The sequence below is a fragment of the Eupeodes corollae genome, chromosome 1 (assembly GCF_945859685.1).
Source record: "Eupeodes corollae chromosome 1, idEupCoro1.1, whole genome shotgun sequence".
NCBI lineage: Eukaryota > Metazoa > Arthropoda > Insecta > Diptera > Syrphidae > Eupeodes > Eupeodes corollae.
This window is the reverse complement of record NC_079147.1, coordinates 309870223-309894121: the sequence shown is the minus strand read 5'-3', so window position 1 is coordinate 309894121 and position 23899 is coordinate 309870223. Positions and strand designations below refer to the sequence as shown.

The 23899-nt window shown below is 34.1% G+C and overlaps 1 protein-coding gene across 1 annotated transcript; it reads left to right on the top strand.

The window, feature by feature from the left end:
* Positions 1–7532: 7532 nt before the first annotated feature.
* Positions 7533–19321, top strand: LOC129942859 (caprin homolog). The gene is made up of 4 exons (XM_056051959.1): positions 7533–7718; positions 8297–8479; positions 8572–8738; positions 16403–19321. Exons 1-4 carry the CDS (start codon positions 7566–7568, stop codon positions 18924–18926), a joined length of 3027 nt encoding a protein of 1008 aa, XP_055907934.1. The 5' UTR covers positions 7533–7565; the 3' UTR covers positions 18927–19321.
* The last annotated feature ends 4578 nt before the right edge of the window (positions 19322–23899 follow it).

The following is a 23899-nucleotide window of genomic DNA, read 5'->3' as shown; positions in this document are numbered from 1 at the left end:
AATTGCATAATATAGCATAGATAATTATGAAAAAAATCTATCGAAAATATCCTGAGGTACAAATGGACCCCAAACGCGATTGTTCTGATGTTGGTCGTGATTAAAAGGGGGTTTACATATAAAGCTTTGTTTAATCTTAATATCAATTAAGAATGTTTATTTGACTTTCCTATTCAACAAAATTAAGATAAAACAAAAAAAATCCAAAAGATTTTGCTGCCCTTTATTGAAACCTTTTAATTTATCTATTAGGCTAAGTTTTTAAAATGTATACCGCTTTAAAAATGAAAACAAAAATCATAATTCGCTATTTTTAAGACATACATACATAACTTAGTCCTTAAAATCGTATGATGACGAATAAATCCTTATATTATAGATACATTTTAAATCATGGTAGTAGCTCACTTTGTTTTTGGGAATTCTGATTAGTAATGAGATGGTTGGTTTAATCTTTATTTGACTGTAGATAAAGTTTTTGAAAGCTTTGAATTTGACATACTTTTGAAAAATAGTTTTAGAGTTAATTTAAAAAAAAAATGTTCGAATCCGAACTTCGATTTTATCTGTCTGCTCAATTTTTAGAATTACCCGTTTTCAACATATTTTATAACTTGACGTGATAACCTTATATAGACGACAAATTCGTAACAAGAACAAAAATTACTTTCAAACCGTTTTGTTTTTTTTTGTTTTCTGTTTCTGGCGTTTGCCCAGATTTATGTAACACAATCTAACAACTTTGGGATTTTTTGAAAATTGTATGAAATACTATTGTACATATTTCCAAAACCTGACGTAAACCCAAATTCAAACCATTAAAAACTATAGAAAAAGTAGAATTTGGTGGCCAGTAAAAAACCTTTTTTATTATTGTTATTCGTAATATTTTGTGCTTTAAATTTAGAATTAAGTAATATTTTAATTATAAAATTCTACGGAGCGACCCACACTTACCGTTGGTACCATTGAAAATAATTAATTTGTTGTCATAAGCCAAATTGTCATGTAGTATGACATTTTGGTAGAATTAAAAATTTGTTTGTAACAAAACTGAAAATAATTGTTTTTTTTTTTTAATTTTACAAACAATAACAAGAATAATTTTATTAAATGATAAAGATTAAATTTTTAGAAACTTAAAGTAGTAGGTACAACTTTTTACAAATAATAGTTCAATAAATTTTGGAAAGGTTCATACCAATTAGTTGATCTACTTCAAGGGAACTGTTTTCTTTTGACAGAACGTGTTATGCAGAAATAACTAAATAGTCTCATAAAACATAGTTTCAGTAACGTTTAATTTTCATAAAAAAAAACTAAAAGAAATAGTTGTATGCGGTTTTTGTGTTCGATTTACAATTCATCAGCATCACAATCAACATTGACAATTATATTGCTATATTTTTGTTCAATTGTTTTTATGCTCTCAAAGACGATGGACGCTATTCATTTATGTGTGTTTGCAGCAGAAGCTGCAGAAAGTGTTTTAAATTTAAACTAAACCGTACATAAAAAAGAAGTGGTAGAAGAAGCGATGATTCTTTTTTAAGAGAGCTGTCAAATTTCGATGAAAATTAAAGGAATTTTCCTAGAACGGATGAATATATATTTGTTGAATTGACGGAGAATAAACGGATTACAGTGTTTTTCAGTTTAGTAAAAAACCTAAGCTGTCTGCGGAATTCAAATGCGACAAGCCGATGGATGCCGTTTCTTGGATGATCAACCAACTCCTAGGGGAGCAAAACTCAGGTGCCAAAGCTAAATTTTTGGCACGAGAACGATAACTTTGGCTACAAGATATAATAACGGTTTTTGGTAGAGGGGCTTAATACAAGCATTTTTACTATGGGAGGGGGGTCTATCTCCCCCCTTTAGGCGGTAGGGGCAATTTAAAAAATATGTACATTAAATGCAAAAAAATAATTAAAAAATAACGGTAATACTTACAATTAAGTATTATACCTTTTTTTAAAGCCAACATTTTGTCTATTAGCTTGTTTTTAAATCAAGTCAAAACTATGCATAGTTTTTGAAAATTAGGTTTTAAAGTAAAAAAAAAGGGTTAAAGTGTAATTTTTCAATACTTCAAGATTAATATTACCACTGTTTTTATTTCAGAATTTTTTGCTCTTATTTGTTTTTGATCAAAAACTGAAAACTAGATGATTTTATGTCTTTCAGTTTTTGATTATTACTATCAAAATAAGCCTACGTTAATACTTAAGCAAGCAAAAACTAATTTAATTGAAATATTTTGTTTTTGTAATTTCCAATTTTCTCAAAAACTAAAAGACATAAAATCATCTAGTTTTCAGTTTTTGATCAAAAAGAAATAAGAGCAATAAATTCTGAAATAAGTATTGAAAAATTACACTCTAACCCTTTTTTTTTTACTTTTTTTTGCACATAATACTTAATTGTAAGTATTACCGTCATTTTTTAGTTATTTTTTTTTCATTTAATGCACATATTTTTTTAATTTGCCCCTACCGCCTAAAGGGGGGAGATAAACCCCCCCTCTCATAGTAAAAAATGCCTTTTTTAACTGTTCTATACAAATCCGTCATCAAACTTTGTCGCCAAAGTTGAATGTTGCACCTTTTAAAGATCGTTTTTTTTGGCATGCCAACATTTTTGAATGTTGTGTCCGTTCCTTCAAGTACAAGCAGCAAACCAAGTGTATTGCACAAAGAAATTAAAATGTATTTCCTTTAAGTGAAAATACTATTGTTTTTGAACAATTTCCTCTGGGGGAATTCAAATCACTTGAAAATAACAAATATCGAAATGAAGACCACATAAATTCACTTCGTTTTGAATTAAAAAAAAATGAAATCGATATCGATAAAAGTGAATTTTAGAACTCCAATTTATATTTTGAATCGATTTCAATTTCATTCCGCTGTTAGTATTGTGGCCTTTTTGCAGCATTTTTTAAATTTAGTTGACGTTGACGTTTTTTACATTTTTTAAAGGGTTTATAAAGATACTCCCCTCCCATACTAAAGAAAAATAATTGTTTTCGACTGTTCTATAAAAACCGTTACACGTTTTTGGTTCAGCCTCAGTCGTTACATTACTGCAGCACGCGAATAATTACTTTTGATTTACTGGTCTCAACCCTTTACTTTAAAAAATATTTAAAAATATTAATAAGTTTCCTCACTCTAAAATTATGATATTTATAACTTTAAAGTCATAAATCTATGAAATAAAAGTGAAAGTAGAAATACTCATGGCTTGACTTTAGAGCCAAAAGGCATTTGTATTAAGTATTATATGGGCCCAGTAAGTAAGTTGTAATTTTTGGTTAGTTATTAGGCTAGATTTAGTTTTAAGAATGATTAATAAAAATAAATTTGAAAAAAATGCATAGGACTGTAATGCAAAGTTCTTGGGCTCAATTACTGCCTACTGCATCTTGCTCTTAATTTGAAAAATGATCTTAGTGTACTCCTTGTCATAAGAATTGCTTTCTTAAAGTAGCACATTCGGCATAAAAACTGTAGGCACATACTGGAATAGTTAAGAGTTATAAGTCATTAGACCTTGGTTCTCTACGAGCGGGCGCTTCACTCAATTTATTTAAAGGATAGTTGAGCCGTGTCCAATAGTTTAACATTTTGGATAAAGTCCAATCACCTGTGAAATTTGTTGGCCACGTGATAGATCTGGATGCTCATTTTTTAAGAATGTGCTGTTTTTTTCTAACAAGATTTCGGCACCAAGTTTAGGTTAATATCATTAGGTATATCTTTTGTCGTTCCTCTAATGAATTACTTTTAATAAACAGACTTTATAATACCAAAATTGGTTATTCACTTACCCTTACCGTCTACAGCACCCAGACCTGATTTTGTTTGATGTCTATCAAACTAACGGTGGAATTCAACACTAAGGTAATTATATGTTTAGAAAATTTTCATTAACAGAAGCGAACAGTTTATAAAATTTTACGATTTAAGTTAAACATAAATTTATATATATTTCTAAGTACTTTATTTCAATTGTGTATTAACAAAAATAGACCGTGAACATTGAACAATAAAAATGCAACCGGTAAATTTTCTAATTTTGATTTTTGAATGAAGTATTTTGTACAGTACGAACAAAAATCAAATACTATTTCATTCCATTAATTCCGTTGAATGCGTTCAGTAAAAATAGAAATAATAGACATTTTGTTAGTACTTATTGTAAGGCAGACAACACACTAAAGTAAAAGCAATTTGAAATTTCGTAAAAGAAAAATTGAAATATATAAAATGATCTCTTAATTGAATTACTGTGTACTAAAATCGAAGTTTGTCATTCTGTGATGCGCGCATTACTACACGAAGACTTTTTCGGATGTTTAAGTCTTTGCATTATTTTAACAGATATCTTTTTTTCTACTTTCGTTTGCTCGGTTAACCTAACTCACGGTTGCCACATTGGTCATGTGTGACCAAATTTTTTAATTTTTGTATTGGTCGGTCATTTTTTATTCCATATGTTCATATTTTTCAGAAACGAAAAAAGATGTTTGACAATTTGATTAACGAAAACATTCCTTTAACATACTCACTTGGCTAAACAGAAGCAACGGTTAAACTCATGAGTTAATTATAACTTTATTAAAAATATAAACTTTTGATCTGAGTTGGACTTAGGGAACAGAAATAATTATACAAGCCGAAAAAATTCTCAAAATCGAACCTTACTACCTTAAATAAAGTTAATGTAAGAACTTATATACTCTGATCTCATGTTAAAACACTTTGTTTTTATATTTCGTCATCTTCATTTAGGTTAATCTAATTCAATTAAGTTTGCTAGGGATTTTGTGAGTTTATCTGTACGTAATTAAAAAATCTGCATAATTGGAAAATATGTTGAACAAATTGTGATGAATTCATTAATCTGTGTTTACAAATTTCTTGAACTTGAATATTGTTGGTCATTTTTACATATAAGTGGTCATTTTTATTTTCAAATTTGGACACAAACATTTCTTCAAGTGGCAACCATGGGTATATTTATCGTTGACTTGAATTCACTTTCGTGCCCCATATTGAGGCATTAGCTCTACTAAACACGAACACGAAGTGAAGCAAATGCGAAAAAATACGAAGAAAATGAAAGACAGCCGTCAAAAACAGGCAAGGAATAGGTTGTACGTGCATGCTGAGACAGTTTTATTTCTTTTTCATTTTGTTTTTATTCCTTTCTCTTTCGCACTTCATTGATGCAAGGAAAATCATGAGCTGTGTAATACCGGACTATGTGCTTTTAAATATTTATTTTATAAAGTAAGGTACATGCAAATAAGAACTGCCCTATTAACGAAAAAGATCCATATGTGTTATCTTTAGACACGTAGTACTGCGCCAATTTTGAAAACCTCAAAAATATTGTTTTTAAAATACAGAATAAGGCCTAACAGAATTTTGATCGTTTAAAGTTTTATTAATCTGTATTAAGACCTGGTCTTAAATGTTTGGCATTTGTACTTCCAATGCCAATGTTATATAAAATCGAATGATAGGGTAACCATAAACTCATAGGAATTTTTTTAAGAGTAGTATAGCATACCACAACCACTCTTTATGATATCATGTGTAAAGCGCTACCCAAAAATTTGCGAAATGTAATGTAGCTCCAAACCTCAGACGATGAAAAAAAAGTTTACTTAAGTTAGCTTCAATTTTTGTGGCTTATTTATTTATTTATTTTATTCTTTTTATAAATTAAACAACAAAAGAGAAGACAGTGCTGCTAGAGTCACAGTGTAAAATAAAGCAAACCTAAAGAAATGTCAATATAGTTGTCAGCTGTCAAAGCTTTACAAAATAGAAATTAGATCTATTCGGGCGTTGAGCTTGAGCTTCCGATATTAACGATCTAAAGTGAGCACATAGATTGAGATACAATTTCAGACTTCATTTTAAATGTCAAAGTTCTCACGATCGAACGCTTGATAGTGATATACTTACTAAAGAGAAATTGTTCAGGCTCAGTAAAGGTAACATACATTTTAACTTTTCTATTATCTTAACTTTTCTTTGCAAGATTAATGCCAACAAAAATTGTTACTTGGGGAACCTACATAATTTAAATGCTTATGTTTAAGATTTAATGATTCATAGATCTCATTGTTAATGCCTCCATCCCTGACAACAGTACTCGCACACAGGAATGGTTGAGAGTTGTAAGTCACTAGGCTCTACTTTTCAAAGGACTATTGCGCAACCTGATTTATTATTTATTTAGATCCCATTTAAGTCGACTTTATGATTTTGAACGACTTTTTTCGAAATGGTTGTGTTTAACAATTTGTTTGTTCCATTATAAGAAACAATTTGTGTAACTTGTAACTGTATAGAAATTGTATACTTAAAGTTTCCTTCTTTTTTCAAGTTTCAAAGTCATTGGTCGCTTTTGGCGATCCATCCAAAGCTATGCGCATCGATTTGTGTTGTTTCAATCACATAGGAAAATAAAGTTGATGAGGAAATTTCCAATTTGAGGAACTTCTGGTTTGATGATGGAATGTTTTTTGTTGATAGTTCAATTCGTAGCACAAAATCTAGAAAAAAAAAACAAAAATTCATATTATTATTATTTAAAGTGCAAAGCCTGCTAGTAAAATTTAACTCAACCCAATAAAAAAACGTCTTGAAGAGGAAAAAAACGTCTTGAAGAGGAAAGGTAGCTGCAGAGCCTATTTCTTTGAAAACCTTGAAACTATTCTGTTGAGTGTTGGTTAAGAAATTCTGTGGAAGTCACCTATTGTAACTAAATATTTATTTACTGTGGTAAAGCTACGTATTATACAATATGATTTACTATGTCACTTTGGTGAATATTCCAATCGTAAAATCTAAGATCTGTTATGATTTGCAAATTGCAGATATTGGTTTTAACTTTTATTTTGGGATATTGTTACCTATCTAGTTTTGGTCGTCCACAACCATATCCGATGCTTAAATATCTCATATATGTGATAGCGCTTGTCAGATTACCCCCTGTTCCACAAACAAACGGCCATACTGATCTGATTGGAACATTTGTGTTAATAATTTGCTCTTGATTATTCGCTTATGCAGGCTTATCATGGAAAAAAAATCTACCGGGTTGATTTGAGAATCCTATTTTCTTATTTTTAATTTTATTTTGATCTAGCAATCAAATAAAAATGTGCTTTAATATAAAAGAAATAGTATAATTGAAAAATAAAATCTAAACACCTATTATAAAATTTTTGACAACAAAAAATTAGGCATTTTGTTTTCATAACTGAAAATAGAAAAATTTTCGAGATACAAACTGATGGAGTGTGTACATTTCGTTAGTTTGTTTTGTCTCAAATTCAAATTTAAAAAATAATATTCATATGGCAATACCAACCGCAGGCATTTCAAACCAGATCCAACTTCACTGCTGAAACTACACTGAATTGAACAAGTTATTTTTTTTGTTCTTCTGTTCTGTGAAAAAAGGAAAAGAACACTTTTTTTCGTTCTTTCTCCAATCATCTCGTTCTCGATCTCCATTCCTGCTTCAGCTTTTGTCTGTGAATGATGCCGTCTGCCTCAAACAACACCAAGTTAGAAAAACAGGTCTCCGGCACCCCAGCGGAGTCTTCAAGTGACAATAATAATGCCACAAATCCGATGAAACAAGCTTTAGTAACAATCGAACATAAAATTCGCAACCTGGAGAAGCGCAAGGTGAGTGAAAACCCAAAAAATCTGTTGTCCAAAACCCCCAGTGCCTGCCTTGAATATTTTTGTAAAAATGCACAATGGCTTCCCCCCGATTGAGGTATATACGAAATACGAAGACGACGTCGTTCCACTGCCATTCGATTCCTCCAAGAAAAACAAATTTTATATTACGAATATATTTTCGAGTAATTTGTGTTTTTTTAATTTGAAGTAAATAAATCTAAAAATAGCCGTAATCGATTTTGTTAATAACAAAAATTAGTTTGTTAACAAAGCGTTTTTTGTGTTGCTTGTTCTGTTTTAACGTGGCGTTTGTCCGCTTTACCTTTTTACAAAAGAAAAAAAATACATGTCCAGGCCCTGGCGATGGCGATGGTGGTGATGGTAATGGCGAGTCGATGTCGCGATTTTCACGACAAGACGCCATATTTACATGTGCTTTGGTTTGGGTTTGTAAAATTTAATCAAAATCCTCTGGCAGTGCCAGGTCCAGCAGCACCAATGTTCCTTTATTCCTCTCGATGTTGCATGGTTTGCCTTGCTCCGAGTTAAAGTTAAATTGTTTTGTGCTTTTTTTTTAGACCAAATTGGAGTCCTATCGAGCGATACAGGCCTCCGGTAAGGAATTGAGTGCTGACCAAAAGGCTGCAGTTGCTAAATACGATGCTGTTACCCAAACTCTGGAATTCGCAAGGGATCTCTCTAAGCAGATGGTCCAATTCTCTAAGGATGCCGAAAAGGAGCAGAAGAAGCAAGCAAGGAAGGTATGTTGAGGTTTTTTCTGCTGCGAACTTTCTTAAAAATCCTTTGTTCTATCATTACCATTGTTGTTATTGGGATTTTTGTTGTCTTGTAGGATGCCATCGTAAGGGCACAAACGGAAACAAGTAAGATTCGTGAGGTTCTAGTTATACAGAACATTCTGACAAACATGTCCATCGATGAGATCCGTCAAGCTTTTGTAAGTGGTGAGAATTGCGCTGTCAAATTGGAGCCAGCCGATCTGGAGAACTTGGATAAATTGTAAGTTTTATTTTAACTTATTTTTTATCATTTTCCATTCATTTTTTGTAATTGGTTGAAAAGATTCATGGGAGTTATTTTGTTTACTGTGCTTAGTGGGGTCGACGAAAATACTTGTGACTCATTCGAACATGGTTATGGTTTATTGTTGTTATCATTTTTGTATTTAAACAATTCTGCTTTGAGGACAACAAAAATGCAGTCTGAAAGAGATAACAGCTTTTAGCTTTTGTGTTTTTGTTACTAATTTGTTTGTATTTGGGTTGGTAAGGATCAATGTTTTTTTTTAACTGTTTGGTTCTCTGTTGAGTCAGTTAAACAAAAATAACTTATGAACTGGTTTTCTTTAATTATTTACAAGAATGTCAATTTCATAATAATTGTATCAAAATGCCTTAACAAAGTTGGTTCTCAGTATCCAAAACTTTCAAGTTCACAAATTTCGTAGAAACAAAAAGTTTAAGAGCTTAACTCTTTTTATAATTTAGATATTGGCGGTAGGATCAGAAAGTGTATAGTTTTTTTTGTGAATTTTTAAAATTACTACTCAAAATTTACATTCCCAAACAATTTGACGTATTTTACAATAGATGGCGCCATAATATCGATATGAATAAAGAAGTTAGAATCATATTTTTTAAATTTTTGTTAAGTTTTTAAGAAAAGGTATAATAATTTTATATTTTCTGAAATATTGTCTATCAACTAATGCACACTATCCAAACTTAAAACTACCTTAATTTTGGTCATTTATGCTCTTTTTACTCTCACGATTGGACAAAAAATATTACACTTTTTTTTATAAAATAAAAATAAATTAGGTGGCGCAATAGTCCGTAGAGAACCAGGGCCTAGGGACCTACAACTCTCAACCATTCCTGTGTGCGAGTACTGTTGTCAGGGATGGAGGGGACCTACAGTTTACATGCCGAATCCGAATTTGAGAGAATTTATCAATTCCTCGCAAGAGGCAGTAACCGTGAATAAAACTTTAGGTGGGACAGGCAGGGATCGAACCTAAGACCTCTCGCATGACAGTCCAACGCACTAACCATCATGCCACGGGTACTATTTTTTACTATTTGTTAATTTAACAAATATTTCCAAAACTTCTCGGAAAATGGTCTAAAATGACAATTATTTGGTTAAGATGTTACCACAACTCCCTCGAAAACTTCGATATGAGTGATAAGAAGTTATCTTCCGCCATTATGACAGTGTCAAGCAGACTTTTTAGGAAGGGGCTCAATAGTGCAAAGCTTTATGGGCGGTTAAACCTTTCGCTAAGAAGCATCTAAACAGAAACACACATATTTTGGAAATTAGTATTCGGTAGGGATGAAAACAAAATTAACCGCGAAGAATGTTTATCGCCCTAAGTGCGAAGCGCAAAACCTTGCCACATTGCGGGGCAATTAGTTTGGGATTCAAATTCCTGGCTTTGATTTATTAGGATTGATGACGGAATAAATAAATTCTTGTATCTCCGTTATCAAAAAATTGAGGTTTAACTTCTAAAGATCATCTTTTAAAAATTTTCAAAAATAATCGTTTGTAGATGTGAGGTTAACGTAAAAAGAGGATGAAATACTAAGGAATGCCATAAAACCATATATCTTTGAAATTCATGCGTGTTAATTGGGTACTCATGCAATACCATGACTCTAACAATAGCCGCGTTTTATTATCACCGTGATCTGATCCGGATCAGATCATGATAATAAAACAGCATTGGATCATCATATTTTTTATTATTTAAAGTTTGGTAGCAGTGTAAAATTCCCAAATACCCAAAATGGAAGCTGCTGTGGTTGATCGAAGTATTCATTTTAATTTTTATTTCTTTTCTCTTTTAAAAACTTTTATAATTTGCAGTTTTTATTTGAAAGCGATGAAAGCGAAGAATCAAACAATTCAATTTTATCTCTATTGAATCTTATCGATGATGATGCAAGTTCCAGTTGTAGTTCCACAACTTCTGAAAATGTGCAAATTACAAAAATCAAAAAATGTTGAAAATACTTTTACATGGGAATTTTTTGAAATCATTCTTTAAATTAAAAATGGTTGTAAGAAACACTTAGGTGACATAAATTAGAACTCAGAACCGTCTGAACCATCTCAATGAAGAGAGTAGTTTTGAAATGACAGTGGTTTGTATATAACACTTCCAAGAATTTCGAGAGAAAATCATACACAATTCTTAAAAGTGTTACATACAAACCACCGTCATTTCAAAACTACTCTCTTCATTGAGATGGTTCAGACGGTTCTGAGTTCTAATTTATGTCACCTAAGTGTTTCTTACAACCATTTTCAATTAAAAGAATGATTTCAAAAAATTTCCATGTAAAAGTATTTTCAGCATTTTTTTCTGCTGCAGCTTTCTCGATTTTATTTATGTTTTTTGACATTTAAAGCAGGGTTGCCCATAGAACATTTTGCTCAATGATTTTTTTTGTTCCTTTTTTTTGGGGAAAATAATATCCATAAATTATGTCAAATATACATTTTTTTGGACTTAATTATTTGAATTTCACCAATTAATTAGTTTTGTTAAAATATCTAATTATTTCATGGATTATATACCAAATAAATAAATATAAAGCTTCCCGCTTTTTATTTAAAAAAAAATATTTTATTTCAGTCAAATTGAAATGTTTATATGGCAATATAGGTTTTATTTAATTTGTTTGCAATGATACCAACATTTACATGTGAAATTACAATGATAGAGCGTTCCTTGTTGTGAAAAAAAGAATTAAATTTTAGATCTCAAATTGAGATCCAAACACAAAGCAGGATCTTGTGTTGTTGTTGTAATGCATGTAAATCCATGATCCGGATCAGATCATGGTGATAATAAAACGCGGCTAATGCATTAAATGTCGTAAAAGGTTACCGTTCGTACGAAAAGTTGATGTTCTTAGCCAGCTCAAAGTTCTGATCTTAATCAAAGGACACCAACCATGTTAAAGTTAAAATGATGCGAACACAATTCGATTTGAAAATTTATTGTCAAATGTTTTCCAAGGTGGTGCCCAGCAAACACCAAAAAAGTACTAAATTCGTAATTCTACAATTTAGAAATTTTGAGGATTCATAGCTTGAAAATTCTAAAACTATCTATGTGTGCTATTTTCGTCCACTAAAAACGTGAAAAATTGAATTAAAACTACACACTTTGTAATAAGTCACAAATTCAATCCTGAAATAAGAAATAAATTATTTACAATTTACAATTTTACAATTCAAAAATATAATATTATTTATTTATTTTTTTATACACTAACATAATCTTAAATCGATATGTTAGTACAGTAAAAGTTACAAGCTTCAAGGCTAGCTGTAGATAGCACAGTATAATTTAAGTTCGGTTGATACAACAATTTATGTACATATTAAACGGAAACATATATGTAACTTGAATATATTTAAGCTCGTTGAGTCTCTTTTAGTCTTCAGTGAAACTAAAAAGTGGAATATAAATTATCCGAACTGAAATGAAGTAATAAGTAGTTGCCTTAAGTTTAAGTCCAGAAAATTCGTATTCGCTGGTGTAGTTGTGCTTAACACTTAACACTTGTGACTTTATTTCTTTTTAAACATCTGTAAAAGTGTCGATAGTTTCAAACTAGCGGTCCCAAACGGATTAACAAAACTGCGAAATACTTTTTTGCTGATACGGAGAGCATATTTGAAAATATAAATACAAGAGTTCCAAAATACAAATTAAAGCAATTTCTTTCGTCATATTATGCGTTTTTCTTTTTTAACTTTGAGAAGAGCTTTCGAGTATGCTTTACGGAGAGTTTTTGAATATACCTATGAAACACCATCATTTCCCTGAAATACTAACACAAAAGAAAAAGTAAATTAAGCCGCGTTTTGGTTTTTTACTTTCATGAGTTCACAGAGTTTGCTCTGAACTAGCCTGAGTTCTGGTGTGTCTTAGATTACAAACAAAACTGATCGTTTTTGATAGCTTAGTTTCCCACTATAAAGAAAAAACTCTATTGTGCCTATTACATTCCATGTGCATCAGGCTTCATTCAAAATCCAAATATGGACCTTTGGTAATTTTGACTAAAAACCAATTTCGGGGAAATAATTCTCAATGTGTCCATACTAAAAAATTGTATTCCAAGATGAAGAAAAGCATCTTCAAAATGAACCATTTCTTTTTTTTTAGTCTCAAGGGTTAAGTGCCACGCTTATTCGAAAATATTAAAGTTCCACTTACAAACTTAAGTTTTCCTTTGCATAAGGTTTCTCATAGTTTTAATGTTGGAACACAAGAATTTAATTTCAACAAATGAGTCTTAGTGCGTAACTGTTTTTTTTTTTTTTTTGAAAAGTCCAAAAAATCTTTTTTTTACACTTCAGAATTTCAGAAAGTAGTAAGCTTATAGCAAACGTCAAACTACGATCAGAGGCTCATCATAAGTGCATGTGTTAGTTTTTAGTAAAAAATAATACAATTATAGCCTAACGCACGCACAAAATACAAAACAAAATTAACATTTAACTATTACAGAACAAAAAATAAAATGAGAACGTTTACGATAGTGGAGCACAGGTTCTAAATAATGATTTTAATCCCACCTTATTTAAATTTAAATCTATCGATGAACAGTTTAAGTTATATAAAATGCTCATTCGACTTAAAGCTTCATTCTTCCCATAGTTAGTTCTATGGAAGTCAATATGTATAAAATCAAATGTGCGCAGGTGATGAGTTCCGCCCCGGTAATTCAGATGTACACAAGAAAGCAAATGAGGTGCATCAATTTCACCATTAATGACTTGATAAAAAAATACTAAGTCATTATTAACACGCCTTTGATCGAAGGATTTCATTTGAAGAAGTAGAATACGATGTTCACAGTGAGGCAGATCATAAGGATCATCCCAAGAGCAAAGCGAATGAAATTACGCTGAATTGATTCAATACGTTTTCTATGAATTTCATAATAGGGAGCCCACATTTGCGAAGCATATTCAAGATGAGGACGAACATGGCAATTATACAAAGAAAGAGTAACACAGGGATCATTTTTATTTCTATGGAAGTTAATTCAATTAAATAGATTCCCATTTTGATTGAATAAAACTGCACAAATAGCTTCTTTCTTACTCGCTTCCAAATTCACTTAAATTTGTTAAATAACTTATTACTTAGATAAAAAAAAATTCCCAATTAATCAAAAAGTTAAACGAATAGTCCTGTTAAATTAGGATTTCACCTCCTAGTGAGACATAGGAGGCTAGACATTTGTTTATACCATCCTTTTCTTCTTCCAAACGTTTGTAAAGTCTCTTAGAATCATAGTCTGAGGTTAATCCCTTTTGGATCAAACTTTCTAGAACAGAAATCAAAAGATAGTTTTGAACTTCATCTGTGCAGAACACAGCTGAATTTGTTTTTACGACAGAGTTTAAAGCTAATATTTTGTCCGATAAAATAAATTAAATTATTATTGTGCATTTGCGAATTTCGCCCTCGACACTTATTTTTAAAAATGGTCACAGTTGAGCTTTTACTGGGTTGTTGAAATTGTGACTTCGAAAAAAAAAAACATTTTCTAATAAATATGTTTAAAAAAATAGGGGCAAATTTACGATATTGACAACGATTCCTTATTCTATTCTATTGATTTCGTTTAACTCACCCGACAAAAACCGATCTTTCTTCCTCCATGTTGATTTGTAGGGTATAATTACTAACTTAGGTCCCGTGGGTGTTTCCTAGCTCGACATAGACCCTCAGCTCGACTTTTCTTCTCCACGTCCTTCTCGGTTCTCTGACTCTTCTGCCTCTTAAAAGCGTTTGTCCAATCCACTGCATTTGCCTCTTTGTATAATAGTGTTAATGTGTTCTTGGCCTGTTATCCTATCTACTTCTCCATTGCATATACGATTGGTACAGAAAACCAAGAAGATGTTTCGTAGCCACCTATTAATGGTTTGCAATTTATTAGTAATCGTTACTGTTATTTTTGAGGTTCTGCATCTTCATCGGCATAACAAAACTGATTGGCGGAACTGTCGCAACTTTGGCTGAGAGAATTGTTCCTCCAAACAATAGACAATATCCCTAACAGCCTGATTTTCCGATACAGCTATCGATATCTTGTTTGTTTCCGTCTTCAGACAATATTTCTAAGTCTTTGGAAACTTCGCAATTTTACTACTATTTGAGAGGTTCCGAAAGCAATCATTTTAGTTTTCACCCCCACGATTTCTGCTTCTCCCTCCACCCTTGTTGTCATTTTAATAAGATTATCCTTTGAGATACCAAACATGCATCGTCTGAGTAGTCTATATGTTCGAGGTATGTTGTCGGATTCCTTCGTTCCCTGTAAAGGCTTCCCACATCACATCACTGATCAGAAATAGCAACAAAATTGTTGACAATATGCAGCCCGTACCTGTGGCGGGATGGTTAGAGCGTAGGACTGCCAGAGGTCTTGAGTTCAATCCCTACCTGTGCCATCTACATTTTCTTCACGGGTACTGCTTCTTGCGAGGTATTGAGAAATCCTCCCACAATAATTCTTGCCATGGAAAGTGGTTTCTTAAAATGAGTCGTTCGAATTCGACTTACAACTGTAGATCTCCTCCATCCCCGACAACATTACTCGCACACAGGAATGGTTAAGAGTTGTAAGTTACTAGGCCCTAATTCTTAATAGACTGTTGCTACACCTAATTCATTTTTTATGCTGCTCTGCCTGACTCCACTTTGGTAGTATAATTGCTCATTTCAGATCAACATTTTTATTTTCGCAAGCTCTAAATATTTTCTATTTGGAACACAAATTTGAATGACGAATTCGGGGTAATTTAATCAGCAGACCATCAAAGTTTCAAATTTTTGAAAATAGCCATAAAAACTTACGTTAATTTTTCTGTTTCATGTTCTTTTTTGGGCCACAAACTGCACATCCAAATCTGGCTTAAAAAATGCAAAAAAAAGCAGTTCTTAAAGCTTTACTCTTATGAACTTGAAAACTCTATTTAAAACACTTAACAATAATTCTTGCAATTCTTCCCTTTTATTTAAGAAAATAAAAAAAAAACAACCCTTTAAGTTTCTGGAGCAAACATTACGCTTTTTCTTTTACATTGCCGTTGGCCGAAGAATTTTATTTCTATTATTCAATTACTAGGTCAAATGGTTATTGCGTGTTTTCTTTAACACTGAACATAATTGAATTCAATCGTTCATTCATACGAAAGGCAAACGTGTAGGATGTGGTTCGTTTTATTATACAGAAAAGTAAAATGCAATGGCCATCGATTTATTACAAAAATGTTACCTACCTACGCAAACTTTTCTGTCAATGAACCTTAACTAAATTTTGTTCATAACATTTGCATTCTTTTGCATCGTAGGTTGATTATAAGTTTCACAATATAAGCTTAAGCTACCAAATACTTATGTAAATGTCCTGGCTTCTATGATAGTTCATATTTAGTCCTGTTCTGAAGTGTGTTTCAAAAGATTATTCGTTTTTTGTCTAGTGATGCCAATCTAAGATCCAAGACAAATATTGTTTTTACAAGAGTACATTTAACCGAGGTTTATTAATCAGGTCTATGAACTTATATGATTCACGTTTTTAAACAATATATATATTTTCTTTTGAATCTATATTCAGCTATGCGGATATCCAAGTAAGACGCCCAGAACAGACTGAAGATGTTCCATTTTTGACTCTCGCTCAGAAGGCTGCAGAGTATTTGTCTATGACTATCGATGGTCGCCCCAAACAATATGGAGAGACAACTTTTGAGAATTTAAAGCGTATTTGTCAACAAATTCAAGAATCTGGCTACTTGGATAAGATTCATTGCGCCAATCAACCTGAGGTTGTTGAAGAAGCATCTGTTGTCGCAGAGGAAGTCATGGCAAGTGAACAACAAGAAGACCAAGTTGAAGTGAACGAAGAGAGCGTGGAAGACGATGAGGTTGCAGATGAAATTCCTGAACAGCAGCAACAACAAGATGAACCCCATCAAATTATTCAGGTCGCTCCGATCTACAATGCCAACGCCCCGGTTGTGAACAACGTCTTTGTAATGGAGTCGAATGAAGTTGCATCCGGTTATGTTGCCCCGCAGATTCATAATCATATGCAAACCACACCACCTCCCACTGGGATCGCCCAGAACCAACAACAACCACCACAGCACCACCAACAACAGCAGCAACAACAACAACATCAACAACATCAACAACAGCAGCAGCAACATCAACAACCGCAACATCAACCACAGCAGCAGCCACCCCAGCAACATTCACGCCAAGTGGTTCCTAGCCCAGTGAATATGCAACAACCAACTGGTATGCCGCAAGTAGTTCCCGCTGCAGTTGCAGCTGTTCCACCGCATTTCCCAGCAACAACAGTTCGTGCTGTTGAGGAAGCCTACTTCAAACAGCAGCAATACCTGCAGCAGATGCGTCCCTTGGCCGAAGTCATTGGTGGAGGTAATTTCTTCTTCCTGCAGGACAGTGAATTGGATTCTCCAGAAGTTGGTGGTGGTGCCACAGCCTATAACAACCCCATCGAGGTTCAAACGCAGTGCACAAACGTTTTCAATCAACACCCATCGCAGCCACCACCTTCCCATCAACAGCACCCAATGCAGCAAATGATCCAGCAATCGCCAGTTCCCCAGCAACAGACAGCTCCTCCAACACAACAGGCACCACCACAGCAGCAACAACAACAGCAGCAGCAGCAACAACAACAACAACAACAGCAACAACAACAGCAGCAACAACAGCAACAGCAGCAACAACAACAACAACAACAACAACAGCAGCAGCAACAACAACAGCAGCAACAACATTTGCCAAAGGGACCTCATGTCAATATTGCCGCGCCAATCCCCACACAAACATTCACAAACCAATCATTCCCTCCACTAGTGCAAGCAGCACCTGCACTCTATCCTGTAGCTCCCAACTCTGTGGCCGCTTCACTCCAATCCCCTCTTGGTTGCGTCGCAGGAGACAAACAGCAGCTGCCCCAAGCAGTATTTTCACCATCAGTGGATGCCAGGCCCGCAATCCTCTCAGTTCAACATCAAATAATTGCAGCCACTGGCCATCAGCCACAACTGGAGCAACAGCCAGGAGCGGTAGTGATGATGAACCGCGTGCCATTGGCTACTTTCCAACAGTTCGAAAACAGCCCAACGGCTGCTCCCGTGCAGGTGCTAAACCCAACGCCAACCCTCCAACAGCCAAGCGATCCATATGCTGAGCAAGTCGAGACTATCAAGGATGAAGTTGCCGCTCTATCGACAACAGAAGAGATCAACACCAGCCCCTCCACTGATTGGGAGACCCCAAATGATCGAGATGACCGCCGACGCGACACCTCCCAATCGAAGCCAGTGGAACCGTCGAACCAATGGAGCAGTGAAATGAACAGCGCTGCTTTGTTCAGCAGTGGTGGAGGCAATCAATCCGATTCGAGCTCCAACGCCAATTCCAATTCCCGGAAGAACGATTGGAACGACGACAACCACCATCAAAGCCGCCACGAAAGTAACCACTGGTCGAACAGCAACCATCAGAACGACGGCTATGGCGGTGGAAGGCCCCGCCATAACAACTACAACCGAAACGACCAACGTGGTCGCGATGGTGGCCGTTCTAACAATGGAATGGACCGCATGGATCGTGGTGGCATACGCGGCGGCAATGGTGGAGGACCAGGTATGGGTGGAAGTGGTGGCTACCGTGGCAGAAGCAACTACTCCTCTCAGTCGCAACAAAACGGCGGCGGCAGAGGCAGCAACGTATACTTCCGCGACAACGGCTACTATCAAAACGGAAGTTCCAACAACGGCAGCGGTGGCGGCAGTAACAACGGAGGCAGTGGAGGTTACAACAAGGAAGGCGGTGGCAACAACCAGCGCTACGACAACACAAGCAACTACAGATCTCGCGGAGGAAACAACAACAGCACCAACAACAACAACACCAACAGTCGGAACAACACAGGCTCCACCAACGGCGGCACCAGACCCTCAATGTCGTCAATGTCTGGCACTGGAATGAACGGACCGCGCACAGGTGGAAACCGCCCATCCGGCGGCGGCGGATCCTCCAGTTCATCCTACGTCAATTCCAGGCAACCAAACCCAAGGCAACAACAGGACGTTGCGTAAACATACAAAAATTTAAGCAGGAAGCAATTAAACAAAAACAAATTATAAAACGTGTGCTCGCATCCCAGAAGAAGCAGCGCACTTCAAAAAAGAATATCTAGTACTAACTTGCAGAGCGGAAAGGCATATTATTCATTCACACACAAAACAACTGAACTTCGTCTTTAAACAAACAAAACAAAAACAACAAAAAAAAAACATATATATACATAAACAAAAAAAATGGAAAAATCTTTAAACAAAAAAATAAGTATAACAAAAATCAAGTATTTATGCTTAATATAATTTTCAACTATTCTTATTCTATATTATAATTATTATTTTATGTTATCTTTAAACTTAAAACAAACACATGATGAAAATGAAAAGAAAGAAAACAAAAATTATGAAATTTATCTGAGATTTTTTTTAGTTTGTTCGTTTTATGAGAGAAAAAAAAATTATTACGTATGTATAACTAAAAAAAAATTGTGTTTTGCTCGTCGAAGTTAGAGAAGTCCGAGTCGAGTCTGAGCAGGTGTTTGGTTTTAATCTTTACTCAAAATGCTTCTATATCATGGATCTGGGATGATTTTTCATCAATAAATAATAAAGACAGCTTTTGATATCAGGGCTCGTCTTAGGAATTACGAAACTTGAGGAAAAAAGACGTTTCTAGCCAACTCAAACAATTTTATAAAAATAACAAAACGAATGTGTAGATGACAAAAAAAAACGACAACCCAAAGTAGTCGTAAATAATTGTTCAAAAAAAAAACTACCATAATCGTAACATTTTTATTTGCCATTATAGTGAAGCTGACCCTGTGTTGTTCAACGAACTAAAAAGGTTTGTTTTAATAATATCCTCATGAACCTCATTGATACGCTGCTGTAGATCGCCACAATCGTTTTTCTTGTCATCACTGCAAGCGTGAACCTTGCGAACAAAACAATAGGTTGTACTTTCTGGTTAGTTGCTCAACATATGAAAATAACAACCAATCGAACATTTATGATAAAGCTATCGATTTACTAGGTTTTAAATTCTATGAGGGATGTCAAAATATCGAATTCAACATTCGACTCAAAGTTAACATTTTATGTTCACTTCAAAAAGCAAAAGTTTGGCAGACTATTTGAAGGACGAAGTTCGCCTTTCTTTTAAATTGTGTTCTTCGGTTTTTTTACTGGCATTCGCCTTAAGTTGAATGCCGGCTCGATTAATTATTGATAATGGGGACCTAGATGTTTTTTAACCAGTAGGTCTAAGACTTTACAAAATCGAGTAGAATGAAAATTTCAAATAAAAACCTGATATGTCATTGAAGAAACGTTTTGAATAATCGTTTAATTTATTAAACCTTTTAATGTGGCATGCCATTTTCCATTGTTTATTTATTTCTACTGTTATAAAGAGGAGCGACGCGACGGTGCAACCTCTGAGAGGAGTGGTTTTCTCATACCCCTTGATTGTAGTGGAGGAATTGAGAATGAGCAAAAATTGAACGATAATCAACAATAATTAAAGAATAGAAAATATTTCTTATTATTTGTATATGCATATTCTACTTCAAGATTTATTTGTTTTAGTTACCATAATTGATTTAAATTAGTAACCATGTAATTTTATAATTCAACGTGTTTTAAAGAAGCTATTATGAATTTAATGAAGACATTGAAATGTGTGCTTTAAATTAAATTTTTTGTAAGAATTAGAATTTTAATGTCATGAACATCAAAAGCTCATTTGAGTTTAGGTAATGTTAATATAAATATAACCTCTCATTTACTAAATTATTCAAAAAAATAAGATGTTCATGTGAAAATTATTATTTTATTCAAGCCTATCTCAAAAAAATGTTAAAATTCATTTGGTTTCACTTGAAATAAAAGATATTTTAAATTTCATATTAAAATTTTGTATAATTATCAATTTAACAGGGACACGAGGGGTTATTCACACCCTTAACATGTTAACGTGACATAGTGCAAGTGTTGGAAAAATAGGTAAGAATTTAAGAGGCACATTGGTCTTAACATTTTGAATATTAAAATGGGAGGGAAAAAACAGAGCTCGAAAGTATTCCACATTCTCGATGAGTGGTTGAAAAAAGAATCTCTTTCCTTAAGCAGTACGTCCGAAATTGAGCTCATGGCTAACTGATGAGCATTGATGGAAGTGCGAGTTTTACGGCTGAGTTGTTTAAGGGGAGTGATAATGCAACTGGCTTATTCGACAAAACATTGTTCCTTTAAAAATATCTCTAAGACAACGAGAGAAATCCTTAGCACTTAGCAGCATTTTGGGCAATTTTGTATATGTGATCATTTTATAAGATGTGATCTGTGATACACATACCGAGTACCAAAAGTTGACTAGTCTCCTAAATGCAAATGCCACTCGTGGATAGCGGCATCGGGGTGGGTTATGCTTTAACGACCAGAGACAGCATTGAGTTTTTGAAGCATTAAATTCTACACGGTTCTTAATTCCCCATTGGATAGTGCTGTCGAAATTGAATGAGCTGTATCATACGCTGACGTTGAAGTTCCACACCCGAAGGAAAACGATGTCTATCTAAAAACGAATATGAAAAGCTGAGGGTACTGTCAGAAGCAAAACAGTTTAATGGATTAGAATTGGTAGCTAAGAGATCGTTTATGGATATGAGGAAGAGATTCGGAGAAAGAATAGAGCTCTGGGGGAAATCAGCATTTATTATATGTGTTTTAAATTTGAAACCATCCAATACAACTTGTATTGAACGGTTAGAGAGGTTGTTTCTAATCCAAAGAAGAAGAGATTTATCAATATATCGTTGGATCTATTGCTACGAAAGCCATACTGCTGGTCATTAAGAAGCTTTCATTCTTCGAGATATTTCTTAAACTTATAATTAATCATCGTTAACATGACCTTGGAAAGAAGGGACGTGAGTGCTATTGGACGATAGTTGCAGGGGAGGTGTATTCGCTTTTTGTAGGGAGAGACTAGTGAAAAATTCTGTTTTCAATTCGTTTGGAAAGAGACCTTTAGAATATAGGGAAGATGGAAAATCTTACGTAGTGATTTGGCCAGCGTTGAAGTATACCTCTTTAGAACAATAGGGGATACTAAAGCGGACTTGTGTATGTAAAGGTTTTTTAATACTGTTGCAACTGCACGAGTGCAAAGGAAGTTTCGTCCCATAAAATCGTTTACGCTCACTCTCTGGTATTGGCTTTCAAAATCGAGCTTACATAAGGAGTATCATTATGGACGACCCGAGGATGACGTCATGTTTCGTTTGTTTCCTAAGTAATTTTAATTGATTGTATCTTTTACTAAGTTTAATTTAAAAATTCACGTGGATATATTTTTTCCATATTCGGGTTTATTTGACAATCGTAGATAATCACCCCTATCACAGAGTTCGGGGTTCGTACTACGAATCTATTACGACGGGGCCTGTGATAAGGCTGAATTCAAAAATCTCGTTTTTTTTCAAAATTCTTTGATTACTAAAAAGCTATTATAAATGTTCATTAAAAATTGTAAATTTTCTTCTCCAAATGGTCAGCATTGTTCATACACTTTTATCAAAGCGGTTGTTCAATTGGTCTTTAATCAACTTTATGATTTTCAAGCTAAAAAATGGTAGCAATATTGTTTGGGTCCTATTCTGTGCCCAGAAACTAATGAAAATGTTTTTATTACTAAGGAGTTTACCAAGAAATTTTCCCTAAACGATAGGAAATGAAGATGTTCAAAGGGTTGACATGTGCATTCAAGAGGACACAAGCGTCCACAGGTTTTTCTCAAAACCCACCTCTGTCTATCAACTCCTACTCTCACCTCCCCGCGGTAAACATCGGGTGCCTAGTACCTCAACTGGAGATTGGGTTCCAACCCCAGTGGAAAGTTGTTGGGGGCAGCAAACGAGAGAGGGGGGAGAGGTGTTTCCACTAAGGCACCTCTCCTTATCCAGGCGGCAGCGGACGAATTCTCGAGATGTAATCTACGGTGGCGTCTACAGTTTTAGTAAGGTTGAACTACTTAGGGAACACCTTATAGGGCTTCTTCGACATATTCGGAGCCCAGGCCTGTAAGGAGCGGTTTATCCAGCTCCCCTTCCTTGGAGTTATACTAAGGATCTGGCCTTCCAGGTTGCCAATTAGAATAAACAAAGGCAAAATGTTGCATAATTTTAACATGAATATTTAATCAAGAATTATATAAAGTTCACATTGGCAGCTGGGAACAGCAAATGAACTGATCATGAATTTAATATGTATGTATATTAAATAGCTCCCGTTGATCAAAGGAGTGATGGACAATTTGCTCAAATTGAACCATGGACTTGGACATGGGAAACATGAATCCAATATTAAGCGATGTTGAGTATAGAAAAGTCGACGATTTTAAAGTTGTGTTGTCTTGTTTTAATTGTGCTACTAAAATGTATTGTTTACTTTTAACAGTTAACATTGAACTGAACGATTTCAAGAGTTTAGGCGGTCGACTACACAAAAATCATAAATTTAATTGTAATTGTTTGCTAATTGTAACAAAATTCTTTAAATTAACATTAAGTTAATAAACAAAGTTACAAAATTGCATCATTAAAATTGTTGAATACATATTTTTATATTATTTTTATACTCAGCTTTTCGAGTGGACTTAATTGGATGATATTTTGATCGTTTTTACCAACAACGGCCGTTGACGCACCTCCAATGAATCGGAAAGCTGTCCGTTGTTTGTAAGACTTCTTAATAATTGCGACTTTTTCCTCACGATACTCACGGTTAACCCTGACGAATGCCTTTTAAAAATCGGCCAACATGAGGTAAAGAGGTAGATACTCAGCTGATTGTTCAAGAATATGTATTTCTTTGGGTTTAATATGATCGACACAGGATCGACCACTGGGAAATTTAGCTTGATGTCTCTTGACATGTGTTCTAAGAAAAATGGAAGACGCTAAAAACTGTATTATTTTAAAATACAC

What these genes read in the sequence shown, in the direction of transcription:
- LOC129942859 (XM_056051959.1), top strand. Translation starts at nt 7,566, where the DNA reads ATGATGCCGTCTGCCTCAAACAACACCAAGTTAGAAAAACAGGTCTCC. An exon ending in GCAACCTGGAGAAGCGCAAG is followed by an intron (nt 7,719 to 8,296) that starts GTGAGTGAAAAC and finishes CTTTTTTTTTAG; the next exon opens with ACCAAATTGGAGTCCTATCG. An exon ending in CTGGAGAACTTGGATAAATT is followed by an intron (nt 8,739 to 16,402) that starts GTAAGTTTTATT and finishes ATCTATATTCAG; the next exon opens with CTATGCGGATATCCAAGTAA.